General features: G+C 45.6%; 1 protein-coding gene across 2 annotated transcripts in view; it reads left to right on the top strand.

Annotated features, from left to right (window-relative positions):
- Positions 1-19378, top strand: part of MYO5C (myosin VC) — a 92194-nt gene that overhangs the window by 55405 nt on the left and 17411 nt on the right. For both annotated transcript variants that reach the window (XM_032856457.1, XM_032856458.1), the window contains exons 24-35: positions 215-278; positions 2501-2681; positions 4483-4576; positions 4884-4947; positions 5033-5113; positions 6403-6583; positions 8189-8282; positions 8950-9013; positions 10066-10234; positions 13621-13708; positions 16527-16625; positions 18475-18629. In XM_032856457.1, coding sequence (XP_032712348.1) covers positions 215-278; positions 2501-2681; positions 4483-4576; positions 4884-4947; positions 5033-5113; positions 6403-6583; positions 8189-8282; positions 8950-9013; positions 10066-10234; positions 13621-13708; positions 16527-16625; positions 18475-18629 — 1334 coding nt within the window. The remainder of the gene's footprint in view (positions 1-214; positions 279-2500; positions 2682-4482; positions 4577-4883; positions 4948-5032; positions 5114-6402; positions 6584-8188; positions 8283-8949; positions 9014-10065; positions 10235-13620; positions 13709-16526; positions 16626-18474; positions 18630-19378) is intronic.

Consider the following 19378-nt stretch of genomic DNA (forward strand, 5'->3'; position numbering starts at 1 on the left):
CCAGCATGACCAGTTTGTGAGAATTATTATTTCCCCTTCTTGCCTGTATTTCTAATTTCTAAATTATAAAAAGTGACTGTTACCCTCCCATCTTTAGTCCTACTCACCCCAAGTAGCCCATGATTGTTCTCACAGCCGCGCTTTCTTACGTGTGACATGACACCTTCGAGGTACTGGGTGCAGACATATTTCCAAGGGCGTTCTCTCTTCACAGAAAAGATGGACGGCCTCACCAAGCAGCTCTTTGATGATGTGCAAAAAGAGCAAGAACAGAGAATGTATGTAATCTGATTTGCCTTCAAGTTACTGCTTCCCTCTCTCTCTCCTGTTTTATATTTTGCTTTTCAGCTTGCTGATAGCAGGTCACAGATACAGGAAAGTGGGGAGGTGAGTATTTGTAGGAGGCAAGGGACTCCGATGTGTGAGAGCCGAGGCCCCCAGGGTGCACCTTTCAGGCCCATCTCCTGTCCTTCAGCGGTGGGCAGTGGACCCCCGGGAATTTCTAGCTTTCCCTTCATGGCTAAGACAGAAGTTCAGACACGGCCATCCCTTTCAGCTTCCATCAAGTCCAAGAAGAAAAATTATTGCCTAGGAAATAAGCCTGCCTCCCTCCCCTGTCTGTTGTGTCTGTTAACTTGACTCTTGCCCCAGACAATAAGGGATGGAACCCACCTCACAATAGTTAAGGCAGGTCCCCATGACCTTGTACTCTGCCAGTCCCACCTGCCCTAGCTCAGTACCAAACACCCTGCTAATCTGTAAAGGCTGCAGTCTACACTCCCCTTTCTTAGAGAGTCAACTCAGAGCTCTTAGATCTTAAAGTAGGGATATGTGGCAGGGTGTTGGGGAGAGACAAAATATCCTTGGCATGTTTCATTTGGGGGCTGGAAGGCTCGGAGCTGGGTGGAAGGACATATGCCTTCCCCGCCTGGTTGGCAGAGGAGCCTGAGTCTTAGTAAGGAGCAGGATGCCAAATCATTAGTGGCGGGAATGTACCCAAGAGCTCCAAGAGTTACCAGATATGTGTTTCACAATCCTATGTGAGTTTTAGAACAGGGAGATTGGGTTCTTCACCTTGAAAATTTTATTTGTCGGTGAACACTCAACTCCAGGAAAGGAGCTCAGTTTTTGGCCTCCACTGTGCACAAGGGCTACTTGGGAGCAATCATTTGGAGAAGGGGTTTGGCGAGGCAGGCTGAGGCCAGGTCACTTCAAGTTCTTCACCATCCTCATCAGCTCCCACGTGTGGCATGGTCTGGTCCTTTCAGCTGACTGGGGACATTTTAGCCCCTGTCACAACCCTTGGGGGGCGCCCAGATGTCCGCAGCCTGTGGGTGGCTCCCAGCCCGCATAGGTACAAGTCTGTGATCCTTTCAGCATGGACGTCTGGCTGCAGTTTGCTCCTTTTCAAGTGCTCTACTGTCCTTGTAGGAGCACTGTGGTTTTTTGAAACACCTGAGAACAAAGTTAAGAAGTTTGTTAATATCTGTGAAAGGAAATGAAACACAAACCTACTGGGAATGTGACTCTCCTCCTGGGGGTTCTCCCTTTGTGCTATGGAAGCCAGTCATAAAACAAGTAGAGATGAGAGCTTGGCCAGTAGAGCAATGATTTCATAAACTAGTGGAGCCCTTGGGACTACTTCTGTTCTGACTGGACCCTCTGGGCTACATTGGGCTGGTCTAGGTCATTTCTCTCTTTGGTTATTTTCTTGGTCAGTCACCCCATATTTAATAGAGCAATCATCTCACAAGGAATTGGGTTTCTTTCTTTTTTTTTTTTTTTAAGATTTTATTTGTCAGAGAGAAAGAGAGAGAAAAAAGCAGGGGGTGGGGCAGAGGGGGAAGCAGGCTCCCCACTGAACAAGAAGCCCAATGTGGGACTCAATCCCAAGACCCTGAGATGGTGACCTGAGCCAAAGGTGGACACTTAACCCACTGAGCCACCCAGGCGTCCCAGGAATTGGGTTTCCATGGACTTTTAGGCACCTGGATTTGTTGCAGGTTATTGTAGAACATTGAAGGGCTGGCCCTCTGACATGTTAAATGGCTGTATTAACTTATTTAGGACCTAGCCAGGATCCTTGGAATGCAGCAGGGGCCAGGGCATGGCAGACTGTGCCAAGGTCTTTGAGAAGGGAAGGGCCCCTCCAAGAGACCACAGGGAACCCCATGGAACTAGGGTGGCTTCAGGAATGGAGTATCCCACCACTGCTGAGTCTTGGAGTTCAGCCTCCCTATCCTATGTCTCCTCTGTGTGATCAGAGTAGAGCTACATTTCTCAGATCGGAAGGTGTAAGAAGCTTCCCTAACATAAGGGGACAGGAAACTGGCAGCTAAAAGTAAGGTCATTGTCTGTTGGAACTGTCACAGTGGATCCTAATTAACTTGTTTCCTTTCTGAGTCTCTTCTCATTACTTTCAAAATGATGTCTTGTTCTAATTCATGGTAAAGACTTTAGAGATATTCTGAATTACTCATTTCTTTTCTTTGGCATCTAGACTTCTTGAAAAAAGTTTTGAACTGAAAACACAAGACTATGAGAAGCAGATCTGGTCTTTGAAAGAAGACATTCAAGCTCTCAGAGCGGAGAAAACGCACCTGCAGCACCAGCTAGAGGAAGAACGGGTCACCTCCAATGGCTTAAAGGGGGAGGTGGCCCAACTGAGAAAGCAGGCAAAGGTAGAAGGGGCTTCCCGCCTGCAGATGAGCTCCCTGGCTGTGCCGTGTGAGCTGCATGGAGGGGGCACTTCCACAGTCCCGTGGGGTCAGATAGCTAAGAGCATCTGAATAAAGGCCAAAATCAAAAGGACTCTGATCCCTTCAGTTCTTCTAAGGAGGAACCCCCAAGTTTCCTTTGACTCACCAGTCATTGGTTTTCATATTTTAAAAGTCAGCCTTCTAACTCTTTTGAAATTAAGTGAAGTTATTCAAATATGCTGACCTAGAGAACACTTCCAGATTAAAAGATAAATTGATGTGAACCCTTCTTACACATTCCATCATGTTGTTATAGTTCTATAAACACCTGTCTTAAAATTAAATTACCTTATTATCAGAATCTTTTAAATTGTTATCAGAAGATCCACAAAAGCAGTGCTTGGACAGTTGAGGCTTAACTGAATTCCTTCCCTACCAGAAAACACATACCCAAGTGTCCCTGTGTTCTTCAGTGCAAAATATTTCAGTGTGAGTTTGGAAAGCTTTTAAGCTTCCAGTAAATAAGTGAAACATGTGTTGGTAGAATGTTGTTAAGATTATGCAAATGTTTGCTGTAATGGTCGTGGAATAGCCATGCATGGCTTAGAAGAACTGTAGGAATCCCATCTAGGTCACCTCTTAACAAGAGAGCTGTCCACATCCTCTGGACCCCAGTTTCCTGTCGTTGAGAAGGAAGAGTTTGGACCGTGGGATCAGGGAAGACCACGTATTGCTCTGACTGCTTCACTCTTAGGAGCCACACGAGGCTCGCATCAACCCCTGGGAGTCGTGTCCTCTGCCTAGTCTGCATCTTGGGACATCATAGGGCTGCCCTTGAGTGAGATCCCACTATTTGTCACTCACTTCCTCTTTGGTAGGAAACATGGCCCAAACCCTCTGATATGGTATATTAAGATTCATCTGATTTTCACAGAAAATAAACATCATCAGTCTGGAAGTAAGCACACCTATGACTTGGAACATTTGCTGAAACGTTACCAAGAGCAGAGCTTTTGGATTGGATGGTTCTGGGGCCCCATCAGCTTCCCTATGTGGCCCTGAGCATGCCATTTCCCCTCTGTCACTCCAGTTTTCTCATCTATAAATTATTACTCCATCACCGAGGGGCCTATTATAAGGGAGAGGTCATGTATGTGAAGTGACTGGTAAATGTCAGTTGGATCTCCCTCCTCACCCTCTGAGGAAACTGGAGCTATGGCCCTTAAACACTTAGACAAACTGAGAAAATATCAAGGCAGGGTTATTTCCGGCTGCATATCTCCCGGAGCTATAATCCCTCATACCTGTGATCCTTACTCAGGCTGGCCTCACAACATAACAAAGACAGAACACAGCCTCTTCCCCACAACCTGTGCTCCTCCTTGGCCAACTCCCAGCCTCCCGGGTACCCTTGGCTCTGCCCCAAGAGTTCATCGTACCAGTGAAAGAGAATTTAGCCCCTTAGGTTTTACTCCTCTTGGGCCCCCTTCCTCCCCAGGCCAGCCCAGCCCAACCTTGAAGTAAGAAGCTATTTTTCCCTTTATGTAGTAAGAAAACCAATTCTATTGCTACAACCGACTACATCTGGGAATAAGTAGCCACATTTTGAGCAGTGAAACATACTTCAAGGCCACAATGTGTGGGCAGTGATGATTTAACAAGATGCTAGCTGGGTGAGGCTGTCTTGGGTAGATGCACAATACCGTATTCGTATTCTCTTTGTCTGGCATAAACCATAATATCTACTTCTTCTTTACCCGGTACGGTCACTGCCGTGATACAGACAATCTCTGAGTTTGAAAAGGAGATAGAGCTACTTCAGACACAGAAGATAGATGTGGAGAAACACGTGCAGTCACAGAAACGGGAAATGAGAGGTAAGAAAAATAAGAGTCACTGAGCCTACGGGTGCAGACCCAGTTTACCACGGGCGTCACCGCTAAGGAAATGTATCCTTTGGTATAAGCCTGGTTGGTTTGCTGGTTGGTTGGACAAGTGGCAGGTTGAATAGCTGGTTGACGTCATAGCTGGTAGGTTGGTTAGTTGATTGGTTGAACAGCTGCTAAGTTAGCTGATGGTATGGTTAGTTGTGTGAAATCTAGTAAAGTGGGACCAAAAAAGGGAATGGGAGAAGAGAAATCATGCAGAAATGTCATTTATACCAGCTCTGCCTTTTCCTCTCAGAAAAGATGTCCGAGATCACCAAACAACTTCTTGAAAGTTACGACATTGAAGATGTTAGAAGCAGGTATTCATTTTTGTGTTACCAAACCTTTAGAATCATTTTGCTCATGAGTGAGATGATTGATTTTCTTACTCCCTTTATTTTCCAGGCTCTCGTTGGAAGATTTGGAACATTTAAATGAGGATGGAGAACTTTGGTTTGCTTATGAAGGACTAAAGAAAGCAACACAGTAAGAAACTCCCCCGGAGTTCTTTTTGATTTTCAGAGATAATAAATATTAGAAAGTCAAAAGTTTACCTTCCACAGATTTGACACAAAGGAAATTCCTTGCAGTGGGATGATCTAATAATCACTGGAAATATTTCAAGAATTAAGTAATGAGCTTAATAATGAAAAACAATCTTTTTATAGGATAAACTCCTGAGTCATAAAACCTGTAATCTGTACAGGGAAAACGGATGATATCAAATAAGGTAGCCAGTGTTGCTATAGAGATATAAGTATGTTTAAATTTAAGAAGTTTGCTGTAATTTTTTATTTGCAAACTTTATCTTTTATTTATTTATTTTTATTTTATTTATTTGATAGACAAAGATCACAAGTAGACAGAGAGGCAAGCAGTGGGGGGTGGGGAGCATGCTCCCTGCTGAGCAGGGAGCCCAATGTGGGGTTCAATCCCAGGACCCTGAGATTATGACTTGAGCTGAAGGCAGAGGCTTTAACTCACTGAACCACCCAGGTGCCCTGCAAACTTTATCTTTTTTTTTTAATTTTTAAAAATTTTTTTTAAGATTTTATTTATTTATTTGACAGACAGAGATCACAAGTAGGCAGAGAGGCAGGCAGAGAGAGAGAGAGGAGGAAGCAGGCTCCCCGCTGAGCAGAGAGCCCGATGCGGGGCTCGATCCCAGAACCCTGAGATCATGACCTGAGCCAAAGGCAGAGGCTTAACCCACTGAGCCACCCAGGTGCCCCCAAACTTTATCTTTTAAAGCAATTTCAGGTCCATGGCAAAATTTAGCAGTAAGTATAGAGATTTCTCTCCCCTCCCCCACAACACCAGTGTTGGTAACCCCCACCAGAGTGGTATGTTTGTTAAACTTGATGAACTTACATTGATCCATCATTATCACCCTGAGTCAGTAGTTTACGTTGGGGTTCACTGTTGTTGCTGTACATTCTGAGTCTGACACATGCATACTTAATGAATATTTACTATTGTTGCATACCAAACATATTCTTAAACGAAAAACATATAATTTTGATAATGTCTAAAATTTTTTTACCGTTAACTAAATATTAATGCCACATAATGCTTCCTAACTGGCTAGAAGGATTTTATAATTCTCCGTACCAAATTCCGTAGCCTGTCACTGTGTGCGTACACATAAACTTTGTGTCCTTAGCGTGGCGCTCACCGTGAATTTTCCTAACTGCTGCGCACATGCATGCTCACGGTCAGCAGCCCAGGAGAACAAAGACCATGTGGTTCACTTCTCGGCCCCCATCCTCCGACAGCGTGTTGGAGAGCCATTTCCAGTCCCAGAAGGACTCCTATGAAAAGGAGATCGAAGCTTTGAACTTCAAAGTGGTGCACCTAAGTCAAGAGATCAACCACCTGCAGAAATTATTTAGAGAAGAAACTGACATCAATGAAAGTATCCGTCATGAAGTCACCAGGCTAACTTCGGAGAACATGGTACGGGCTTAGCCGTGGGCCCCGGGGGTGGCCATTACTCTAGAGATGTCATTTAACAGTGGGATAAAATTCAGTTTCTTGGCAATAAACAATGGATCAGAATTATGTTTTCTAGAAGTGAAATAGTTGGGTCCAAAGATACAACTATCAAGTTACCCTGGGCTAGAGAGCACTTTGATTTGAGAGTGGGTTTATTTACCAGGGGATGGGTCCCAATTCTGTGATGTGCGCCTGTATTTTTAAATCTGTGTATTTTAAGTCTAGCCCTAACCTCTTGGAAAGTGACAAAAAACACTAAGGTAGAGGGATGACTCTGGAGTGGGGCATGTGTTCAGGTCTGTCCCTTTGCTTGTGCTTCTCATCTCATTTTCTCAAGGACTTCTCTCTTCCGTGACACCTGTTCCCTGCTATCCCCCGCCCCAGTGTTTGTCTCATCCATGCCTCAGCCCTGGAGAAATCCTGGAGGAATCTCCTGACTCAAAGAATATCCCTTTCTTAACCCCACATCGTCTGTAGCCACCACCCCATTTCTCTGGGGGGAGCTGGCCAGGCTTCTCAGTGGCCACCTAACAGATTTCTGCCCTCACCTCCCAACTCCCCCACAGCCACGCCGTTCTGTCCTAAGCCCTGACCACTGACCACAGCACACAGCTGAGCCCAAAGTGTTCCTTTTTACCCCCATCTTATCTCTCAGCAACATTAGGTGACGTTAATCACTCCGTCTTCCTCGCTGCTGTTTGTTCTGCTGCCTTCCAGGATACCACGCTTTCCTAAGAACCCACCTCACAGGCTCCCCTGTCTCAGCTTTCTTACCATTTCCTTCTCCTCTGCCTAACCTGAGAGTATTAGGACATCTCCGGGCTGTGTCACCAGTGAGCTGTGGCTCTGGGCACAGCAGATGTGTGCAGCAGTGCTTAAGGGCCTTCATGTCTTTGTTTATTCTTTGGATGAAGCTTTACTGAGGAACAATGCAGAACAGGCATCCAAATGCACAAACCAGTATTCTTCACATGTACTTCAGAGGCACACGTGTTTTCATACACTTGGATGACAGAAAAGTTATTTACCTGACTAAGAGTGGATGTGAGTGACATTTATAGAAATCCACAGACAGACAAGGACAGAGGATCATGAAACATACTGGATCATCCCAGACCTCCACTAACAGAGCAGTATCCCACCTAGCATTCACAGGGCACAGGGGGACCTCTTTGAGATGATTTTCATGTTCCTAGATGAGGATATGACCTTTCTGGGCCTGGGCCAAAGAGGCTGGCTCACCACAGCAGAGCCCCCACACGGCCTCCTAGACAGTGTACTTCCTTCTCCCCTGGGAGAGCCCGGTGATATCACGGTGTAGCTATGTGAGAGCCACTCCCTCCAGACACGCTGGTGTTGCTTGTGACTCTCTAGATCTTGAGGTAAAAAATCGTAATGCCAAACCAGGCTAATGCCTTGGCTGGCCCTCCTACACAGCCGAACCCGACATATGCTCCCTGGGGTTAGACACCTACATGGTCTAGTTTGCTTCCGAGAAGCTCTGAGATTTTGAAGCTCACAGACAAAAGCGTTTCATATTCAAATATTTCTAATTCTTCTCTAAAGATGATCCCAGACTTTAAACAGCAGATTTCAGAACTGGAGAAACTAAAGCAAGATCTGGAAATCCGCCTGAATGAACAAACGGAAAGCATGAAAGGTAACTGAAACTGTCATGAAACTGCTTCTAGAAAATGGATTCCTGTGTCCAGGAAATGACAGAGAAGTCATTGTACCCCAGCATCTCAAACTCTGGTTCTCCAGGGGCCCAACCAGGTGACATAAATGTGAGAAGTGGGCTGAGTGGAGGCGACTGGAAGGGGCAAGTCATTTAGAGGTGCAGTGGCCTCCAAGCTCCATTGATTGTTGCCAAGTGGGAATACTGGCCCCAGTGTTGCTTGATATCCCTATTTTTTTAAATTATTTGTTTATTTGACAGACAGAGATCACAAGTAGGCAGAGAGGCAGGCAGAGAGAGAGAGAGAGAGGAGGAGGAGGAAGCAGGCTCCCCGCTGAGCAGAGAGCCCGATGTGGGGCTCGATCCCAGGACCCTGGGATCATGACCTGAGCTGAAGGCAGAGGCTTTAACCCACTGAGCCACCCAGGCGCCCCGATTCCCCTATTTTTAAAGAAAAGCCAGAAAGCCAGATTTTTATGTGAAATATCACAATTTTGGAATAATGGCTTTGAAAAATTTTAAACATTGTTCAGACCAAACAAAACCTAATCTCAAGCAGGAAACATCTTAGGACTGTTTCAAAGCAAGACCCGATGTAAATCAAACCATGATGTGGACCCCAAAGTAAAGACAGTTCTTCCCACTACAGGCAAACTGGAAGAATTGTCTAATCAGTTGAACCGCAATCGTGAAGAGGAAGGAACACAAAGAAAGTAAGTGTTAATGTGTATGCTCTTCGAGCTCATGCTCATGCAATGCTTTCTTTTCTGAAATTGTGGGAGAAACCAAGATATGTTATAAAGCCAAAAAAGCAAGGTGCTTATTAAGGTAGATGATCTATTACCATTCAGATGTGAAGGAAAGAAACACATATGTATACACCACACACACACACACACACACACACACATACACACATACACACACCTGGGGGAATATACAGGAATCAAGACATTGCTTGTTCCAGGGAGGGTAACTGGATGGCTGGTGCCCAGTGGTGGGGACATAATTTTCACCTTTTATGCCATTAGAACATAGATTATCTGTTCAAAAAACTGCTGAAATAAGATTGTGCGGGAGAGAACAGATTTTCTCAGAGTAGGGTCAGGCTTGAAATCCATGTGACAGAGAGTCTTTGCGGAGGATCCCCCCAGATGTGCAAATTGACCTGCAGAGGGCCTGGTGCTGAGGCAGAGCCTTGCGGGGAAAATGTTTTGCCGCCAGCAGGCTGACACACTTACCTTTCAGAGCCGTACATGGATGCCCTATGTCCTAAGGAGCATTTTAGTCATGTGACTTTATTGGTAGGATGGTGGTGAAATGAGGGTCCCAAATAGTAGGAAAATGGTGAGACACAGTCTTGAATCTCTACTTCTCTTCTCCCTGGGTTTTTGAGAGTCTGGCCTCCAGGCCATTCACATAGGACCTAATCACTGGAGTTTTGGTCATAAGGGTGTGAGTGGATGTGGGTGTCCTGGGGCAGCCATCAGCATCCTTTGGCAGAGTGGAGGCAAGAATCTCTTATCAAGTTAAGGAGACTGGGGCAACCGTGGGCAGCTCCATACCCAGCCAGCCCTGATCTTCACCCCCACCCCATCCCCTACCCCCACCTCAAAGACTTTCCTATTCAGGTACTATTCATTTTACACATCAATTGGCCCACGTATTTTTCTGTCTTTGGAAATAATCAGTGTTTGCTATGACAATGAGTGACTTCTCCATGACGGTCAAACTGATGCGAAAATTTCCTTTATCTTTTTCCCAGGACCCTAGAGGCCCAAAATGAAATACACACCAAAGAGAAAGAGAAGCTGATCAGTAAGATTCAAGAAATGCAGGAGGCCAGCGAGCACTTGAAGAAACAATTTGAAACTGAGAGTGAAGTCAGGAGTACCTTCCGGCAGGAAGCGTCTCGTCTAACCATGGAAAACAGGGTGAGAAGTCTTCCATTGTTGATAAATGACTGTGTGCAGATGTCACTGAAAGTGGGGGGACATGCCACCTAAAGCACATGGTGAACAGCTACAGATCAAAAGCCACTTCCGTCAGAGCACTCTGTGTCCTTACCTCAGCACACAGGTGGTCTCTGAGTTACAGGCTTCTGCTAGGGAACCTTAGGGACTTTCATGGGCCACACCAGGAAAGTGTCCAATAGAGTAAAGGGAGAACAAGAGGAGAGATGAGCACCATCCCAGGGATGGCACCCATCTGAGATGATGACGTTCTGGTCTACAGAAAGCTTTTCCCCATTAAAGGGCCATGCTTTCTTTGCGGGCATGCCCTTCCTACAATTTTTCAAGTCAAGTGTTCTTCTATGAAATGATCATGATGGTAGATGGCAAACATTTTAAATTGTTCAAATCTTCATCAAATTATAAATGCCCTGGTCAAAATGAAATTAGGCAACTCTAAGTCAGTCCCCAGCAATTCTCTGGAGATGTGATTGGTGTGTGAAACCCACAGGACTGGGAAGCACCATAGTGGCAGATGGGATACTTTCCTGGGAGGCGGACATGCTAAGGCCCCTTCCTGGCCTGGCAGCCTCCAAGATTGTGACCCGGGAAGGGCTCACCAGGTAGTGGTTGGAAGCCTGGACAGGCCCACAGGCCCTGCACCCTGTTGTCAGCACCCCCCCCCCCCCACCATTTCTTATCTCACAGGAAAACCACAATAGGGTAAAACCCTATTTTGCAGGATCAGGATTTAACTGATGAGTAATTATATCCAAAGGAATCCACAGAGCTTGCCATTTAACAGAAAGTAACAAATTCCAGTCCGGGCACCTAGATGATGACCGTCTTTTTTCTGAGGGGGATACAACTTTCTCAGAGTAGCCTCCTCGGGTCATGGCAGATAAGCAACTGGCTGCTGAGCTTTTGGGAGAGGTGGTCCTGCCTTCCGCACCAGAGCCCGCGTCCCTGGGGCCTGAGCCGGAGCCAGTAGTCAGGGAGAGGACGGATGGGGGGTCGTGGGTGTTGCGCATCTTGCCCCACGTGAACATCCACTCCCTCCCTGTGGGCATGCAGCTCAGCCCCTGAGCTGTGTGGGGTTTGTAGGAGTTTGTTTCTGATGATCCAGCATCAGAGGGGGCAGTGAAGCCCACTCAGCGTCCCTCCTCAGAAGCCCTCCGTGTTCCTGGCTCTGTTCCCAGGCAGTGCCAGGCCACGGTGCACAGAGCCGGGGCACACTCACAGCTGCACGTTCCCTCCAACCGCGTATGCCTGAGCCAATGAGTAACCTTGGTGTTGTATTCATATACAACAAAAGAATGTAATTTCTATATAAAGGGGTGGATTTTGCCCACAAAGGGACTTCATCGTATTAGTTTCCTAGAGCTGCCATAACAGATTAGCACAAATTGGCTGGCTTAAAACACCAAAAATTTGTTCTCACAGTTGTGAAGGGCAGAAGTCCCATTCAAGGTGAAACGGGGCCATGCTCCTCCAAAATCTCTAGGGGAGAATCCTGCCTTGTGTCTTCCCGCTGCTGGTGGCTCCCAGCATTCCTGGGCTTGGGGCAGAATAACTCTGAACTCTGCCTGAGCCTTCATGCAGCTGTATCTCTCTGTGTCCTTTTCTATTAGAAGGAGAATCTCACCGGATTTAGGACTCACCCTAATCTAGATGACCTCATATTGATCCTTAGTTTAACTGCGACTGTAAAGACTTTGTTTCTAAATAAGGTTACGTTCTGGGGTTCTAAGTAGACATGAATTTTTTGAGGAGACACGATTTGGCCCAAGACATGATTTTTGAGTCAAAGAAAAATCCTTCTTTAAAAAAGGAAAAAAAAAAAAACTTTTAGTGATCATCTATTTATCAAAGAAATGAAAAATTAAAACTAGATGTTATTGTTGCCCCTCAAGTAATAGAGATCTTATGGTGCTGCTGAAAACGCCTTGCAGGGGGCACCCTCACACGTGATTTCCGGGAATAGAAATTGGCATCAACTTTCTCAGGGGTGATTTGGAAGCAAGTATCACAAACCTTGGGAATCACATTCTTTTTGACTCAGTCATGCAATTTCTAATATCTTACTATCCTAAGTAATTAGATATGTGAATAAAGATTTTTGTTCAGAGTGTTCATCGTAATGTTATTAATTATAGCAAAAGGATACATATCCAACAATAGTGGATATAATAAATTGTTGTATATCATATGACTTAGGTGTTAAAATGACAGATGGCGTATATGGCCAATGACATGGGAAAGTGTCTTCAATATAATGAGAGAAAAATACAGAATTTAAAACTTTATATGCAGTATGACCCCAATTTCATAAAATTTGTATGTGCCATATTAGAACAAAAGAAAGGAATGAAATAAATCAAAACATGAACAGTGGTTTCCTCCTGGTTCTCATCGACTAGTGACTGTTATTATTAGAAGTATCTTAGGATGGACTGAGACAGGAGGGAGGAAACTGTACCCACACCCCCCACTTGTAAAGCTAAAAAAAGTTCCTAACATGTTTAGCCAGAGACCCAGAACCGTAACAGGGGAGAGGTGGTCACAGCGTAGAAACAGCATTTTTCCTTGGTGCCAAGACTCCCCAGGGGCCCTCCGGCTGTAGTGACTGTGTGCCAGGCACTGCTGGATCTCAGAAGCCTGAATACTTTCTGAGCCAAAACCCTCAGAATTCAGGAAGAACCTACCACACTCTGTCCTTTCTAAGAAATATCTATAGGCTCCAGGACTCTGCTGGTTCCTGAGCCAAATTCTGCATGAGCAAGGGCACCCCCTTAACAGGAAGGAAACGCAAAGCCAGGACCCAAATCTCTACAATTTTTCTGCCTCCAGTTTCTGTTATCCAGAGAACCTGTTTTCACACATTTGTATTTTTCAATTCTTTATTATGGGCATTACTTCATTAAGGGAAAAATAGATCAAGATAAATATGCCTTATCTAATCACTGGGATATTATTCAGCCACAAAAAGGAATGAAGGGCTGATACATACTTGAAACTGATGAAACTTGAACACATTATGCTAAGTGAAAGAAGCCAGACACAAAAGGCCACACATTTTATGATTCCACTTATGTTAAGCGTCCAGAAGAGGCAAATAATACAGAGTTAGAAAGTAGATCAGTGATTGCCAAGGACTGGAAGGGACTAGGGGAACAAGTTACACGTTTCTTTCTGGTGTGACAAAAATGTTCCAGAATTAGATGATGGTGATGGTTGTCTAGCTGACTTTAGAAAACAACCGGATGTGTCCTTCAAAGTGAATTGGATAGTATGTTAATGAAGCTGTTACCAAAACACATATTAAAATGCTTCTAAGTGAATGTCTTTGTTTCTTTTGATTTCTGTAGGATCTTGAAGAAGAGTTAGACATGAAGGACAGAGTGATTAAAAAGCTACAAGATCAAGTCAAGACTCTAACCAAGACGATTGAAAAGGGTAGGAAAAATAACATTCCCTTTCCTGCCTTTTGAACTGTCAGATAAGGTCAACAAGCATTGTTTGTTTCCTGAAGTGGTCCAGAGTCTTTGAGAGTCAAAGGAACGATTCTCAAATGGGACAGTTTGTGAGGGAGCAGTTTAGGGTTCAGTGATGGGCCAATGGAAAGATCCTTTGGGTCAGAGGATAGCTCATTAGCTATAATTGCAGATAATTGCAGATGCGCTCATGGAATTGTAAGGGACATCCCATAATGAATACTTCTAATCTCATCTGCTATTAATTCTTCCCCGGTAAAAATGCAACTGTGAACAAGTTTCCAGTATAACTGCTTTGAAATTCTCTTCCTCTCCCAGTTACATAGGATCAATACCTCTATTTCTGTTACAAGAAAGAAGTAGAGAATTGAGAAGCTAGACAGGAGTCCCGAACATTGACCGAACTTCTCACTTTGAATGCCCTCACGACCTTCCGTCTGCTTCTGAGTCACTGAACTTTTCTGACTTCTCTCTTCTGCTCTCTTGATCCTGCTTCCATATTGCTTCCTCTTCCTCCCAACCTGGAGAGCGAAGGCTGTATCTCTGTCTGTTCCTTTTTCTCTATTCATTTCTTTGAAGACCTCCTTTACTGTTATTTACCCCACTCTCACCTCAGTCTCAAAATGCTCACCAGCAATAAGAGGATCTTTCTCCTTCAATCATTAATGATAAATGTCAGTCTGCCCCATGAGGGCAGGGACCATGTCTGCCCTTCCCAAGGCCCCATTGTGTCCCTGTTGTTGGAAAGAATGAATGAACTACCACCTCAACACAAGGATTTCCAAAATCCACCTCCCACTCCTCACTTCTGTTCCTGAGTCCTGGCCCCTCTTTGCCTCCAAGATTACCTCCTTTGCCTTTCTACTACCTCCTCCAAGTCCATGGCGCTAAAGTGGAGTACATTAGCTTCCCTTCCTGTATTAGTTATCTATTGTCATACAACAAACTTATCCCCAAATTTAGGAACTTTAAACAATACACACATAGGAACGCAGAGTTTCTGAGAGTCAAGAATGCAGGAGCAACTTAGCTCTAGGGCTCTGGCTCTGAGGGCCATCAAGTCGTCAGCAGGGATCCAGTCACCTGAGGGCCTAATGGGCTATAGCATCTGCTTCTAGGCTCGGCCACATGACTCTTGGTAGGAAGCCAACATCTTCTGAACGCTCCATCGGTGCCATTTGCTTCCCGAGTCCCTGCAAGGAACATGCCCAGATACAAGTCACCACACTCAAGAATACCCAGAGTATAATGGGCTTATCGGATAGTTCTGCTTTCTTTCTTATTCTTCCAGGTCCAGATGCAGGATACCAATCAGCCATTCTTAACATAAACAGTATTGCTTAGTAACTGTTGACATTCTACCTTGATTAGTCTCCAAGGAAGTAGGGCTAGTATATTAGCAGGAGAAAGTATCATACAATAATAAGAAAATTCTGGTAACTGGTTACCTGCACCACCTTGTTTTCCACCCACCAGACCCTTCTCATTCTTCTTGGCCTAACTGCTGTGCTGCCTCCTTCATTTGTTCCATCCCCTTCTGTAAGAATTCTTATGGCCCCTGTATTAATTTCCTACAGCTGCTGTAACAAGTCAGCATAAGATTAGCGGCTTAACACAACACAAATTTATCATCTTAAAGTGATAAATGGAGGTCAGAAGTCCAAAATGGTTTTCAGAGAGTTACAATCAATATGTCATCAGGGCTATGTTTCTTCTTGAGGCTTTAGGGGAGAAGATTTTCCCTTGCCTTCTCAGCTTTTGGAGGCCACCCACATTTCTTGGCTCATGGGTCCCTTCCTCCATCTTCAAATTCAATAGCATAGCATCTTCAGACTCTTTCTGACTCTCTAACCTCTGTTTCTGTCATCACATCTCCTCTCAGAACGGACATGAATCTTTGGTGACCAGAGGGCAGACTCTGGCACACACAAAGATGTCCACACCCCAAAGCCCAGGACCTGAGACTGTGTTACTTACACAGCAAAGGGGATTTTGCCAATGTGATTAAATTAAGGATCTTGCAATGGGGAGATTACCCTGAGTTATCTAGGGGACCCAGTACAATCGCAAGAGACCTTATAAGAGGGTGGCAGGAATGCCAGAGTGAAAGAAGGTGATATGACAATGGAAGCAGAGAGAGAGGGGGACGTGGTGACAGAAGCAGAGGTCAGAGTGTTAACGGCCATAAGCTGGGGAGTGTAGAAAGCCTCCGGAAACTGAGAAAGGTATGAAACGGATACTCCCCCAGAGCTTCCAGAACTCAGCTCTGCTGACACTTTGATTTCAGTCCTACAGGCAAGGTCCATTTCAGTCTTCTGGGAAAATCTGTGGTATTTTAAGCCACTAACTTTGTGGTAAATTGTTACAGCACATAGAAAACCAATACAGATCCCCTTGGGATCATGCAGTTCAGTACTTTGCTCACCAACTGTTCCATGAATCTTGTTTTCTTGACTGTGGCATTAGTCACAGTCAGAAAGAAGCAATATCTTGGTTGGCTTTCTTATCTGCATGGTGCTGGATTCATGCTGGCTCTCATGAGGCTCTCTTCAAGGATAACTCCAGCTTCCCAGCAGCAGCAATAGTCATGGATAGACTCGCAGACATGACTCACTACCAGAGGAGCTCTTCAGGATTAGTCAAGTTTTATTTATCTGAAAGCCACACGTGTTCATGTGCCAGCCAGTCAGAATGGGATGGAGAGAGACAGAGTAGGCTCGTTATAAAGCCAGTAGAAGTTGTTTCTGTGAATTTAACTGATTGTTTGCCTCTGCCTATAGGCAATGATGGCCACTTGTCCTCAGGACCCAGGGAGTACCTTGGAATGCTGGAGTACAAGATGGAAGATGAGGACAAGCTCATCCAAAACCTCATTCTTGGTAGTGAGACCTGGAACTCAATGTCCGCTCCATCACTCATTGCTCCCATCCTGGGTGGGGGCCGCTGCTTCTCCTAGCCCAGGGTTTTTCAACCTCCACACTGGCAAGCAGATAATTGGTCATTGTGGGGGGCTGTGCACTATAGGATATTAAGTAGCATCCTTGACTCCTACCCTCTGGAAACCAGTAACAACCCCTAGTCATGACAATAAAAACATCTCCAGACATTGCCAAACATCCCAAGGGAGCCAGAACTGCCCTCAGTTATGAAGTGCTTCCCTGGCACCTGGGTGGTTCAGTGGGTTAAGCCTCTGCCTTTGGCTCAGGTCATGATCTCAGGGTCCTGGGATCGAGTCCCGCATTGGGCTCTCTGCTCAGCAGGGAGCCTGCTTCCCCCACCAAAACCCCTGCCTGCCTCTCTGCCTATTGTGATCACTCCCTGTCAAAAAAAAAAAAAAAAAAAAAAAAAAAAAAGTGCTGCCCTTACCCCTTCCAAAGTGTAATCATAGTATCCAGATAGAAGACACAGCCTCTCATTTTTGTGTCTTAGTACAGGAGCTATGGTGGAAGTAACTGTGGCTCCCTGTTCCTTTTGATTTCCACTGAGAATTTTATTTGCAGGCAATGTGATGCAGGCTTCCCAGCCCACCTCTGTTACAGGAATATGCCAGCATACATACTCAAGGGCTGGTGGTCTTAGAACCAATCTTAATAGACTGTCTTCACCATGAAAATCACATGGTTTTCCAGTGGGAGGGACAAAAGCTGACTTTCTTTCTATCAGCTGATCTCAAGATCTTAAAGTAGAAAACTGATGTGTAGCCTAACTTCCTCTTCTAAGTGACACCCCCATCACCGCACAGAGCACATGAGCCCCAGGACCCTTTCCTTTCTACCCTCACAGGTGCACAGCTGTAGGGCCTCTTCGTTCCCTTTCTTTTCTTTTTTTTTTTTTTTAAGATTTTATTTATTTATTTGACAGACAGAGATCACAGGTAGGCAGAGAGAGGAAGTGAAGCAGGCTCCCTGCTGAGCAGAGAGCCTGATGCAGGGCTCGGTCCCAGGACCCTGGGATCATGAGCTGAGCCGAAGGCAGAGGCTTTAACCCACTGAGCCACCCAGGCACCCCTTCATTCCCTTTCTTAATGCAGCCATGGGGAGGTTCTTGTTTGCTTACCTGAGTTCATTCTATAAAGTTTCTCTCTTCCCTTACTCCCCCCTCTCTTCCCCTGCCATTCTCTTCTGTTCAAGGCCAGCAAGGCCTTCTCTACAGGATTATTGTGTGTCTATTTTCCCGATTCAAGGGGTGAATGTGGTCACTGAGATCATAGCCCACCCTCCTCATTAGAGGCTGGAGTCGGGGGCGTGGACGTGGGTCTCCTCCCTTATATTGGAGGTCTGAAGTCGAGGGTCTCCAGGCCAGGAAGAAGCACAAATTCTGTCTGAATTTCAGCCTTTTTTTTTTTTTTAAGATTTTATTTATTTATTTGACAGAGATCACAGGTAGGCAGAGAGAGGAAGTGAAGCAGGCTCCCTGCTGAGCAGAGAGCCTGATGCAGGGCTCAATCCCAGGACCCTGGGACCACGACCTGAGCCGAAGGCAGAGGCTTTAAGCCACTGAGCCACCCAGGTGCCCCTGAATTTCAGCCTTTTAAAAAAGAGAAAGTACTTGGCAAATGAGAAGTAAGAGGAACAGGCGGTACCTTTATATTTTTGCCAGACTGAATTCCTCGTGCATTCAGGCACTGTATCAAGTACAGAAAAGCAAACAAGGCCTGGGCTGTATGGGGAGAGCTGATGGGGAGAGCTGACTATCAGCTGTAGTCCTCATCAGCTCTGTCTGTTCCAGACTTGAAGCCGCGAGGCGTGGTGGTGAACATGATCCCAGGGCTGCCGGCTCACATCCTGTTCATGTGTGTGCGCTACGCGGACTCTCGGAATGATGCCGGTATGGTCAAGTCCCTCATGAACAGCACCATCAATGGCATCAAGCAAGTGGTTAAGGTAGGAACTGCCTTTGACATTAGCCTTTGGTATTTTGGTTACTTTAAGAATATTTTAAGGATTCATTGTTGGGCCATCCTTCACCTCTTGTCTTCGGTGAGCCACGGGATTCCTCAGACAAGTCCGAGGCCCATCCAAGGAAAGAAGCCAAGCTGTCTGGAAAAGACAAGTTCGGTCAGGGATCCCCAAGGCTAAAGATTAGCACATAGACCTCAAGGCCTTACCTCCAAGGCTTCAACCTGGTAACCACCACCCCTATCACCTCTACCCGCTCAGGAGGTGAGATTCCCCCGCTGTGAGGATTCATCATTCAGCAGGAGTTAGGAGTAGAGAATTAACACTTGTCTGTTGTTGAGTGCCTCCTGGTCACTATATTCACGAGAGCCACCAGAGGGCTCTTGGAAGGGGCACCCATGGGTTTTAGGACACATGTGCATTTCTAGGCTATAGGCACACAGTATTTGCCTCATTTTGCTGCTCTGGAATATTTAAATATTTAGAAACTCAAAGATGCAGGCATGAAGAGTATAAATCCTTTCCCACCAGCATCTCCCGTCTCCGTTTCCCCCAGTGACTTCCTGGCCTCTGCCTTTTTGAGTGGCCAGGACCTGCCCACATACCCCGTAGTCTCTATGCCTTTCCATCCACGCTGCCCCGACTGCTGAGGTGCTCACACTAGCAGGCTCCCCTAGTTCCGGCAGTCTGGCTTCTGCTCCTGTCACTCCACAGAAAGATCACCAATGATTCCT

The sequence above is a fragment of the Lontra canadensis genome, unplaced genomic scaffold, assembly GCF_010015895.1.
Source record: "Lontra canadensis isolate GAN:19392208 unplaced genomic scaffold, GSC_riverotter_1.0 scaffold12, whole genome shotgun sequence".
NCBI classification, from domain to species: domain Eukaryota; kingdom Metazoa; phylum Chordata; class Mammalia; order Carnivora; family Mustelidae; genus Lontra; species Lontra canadensis.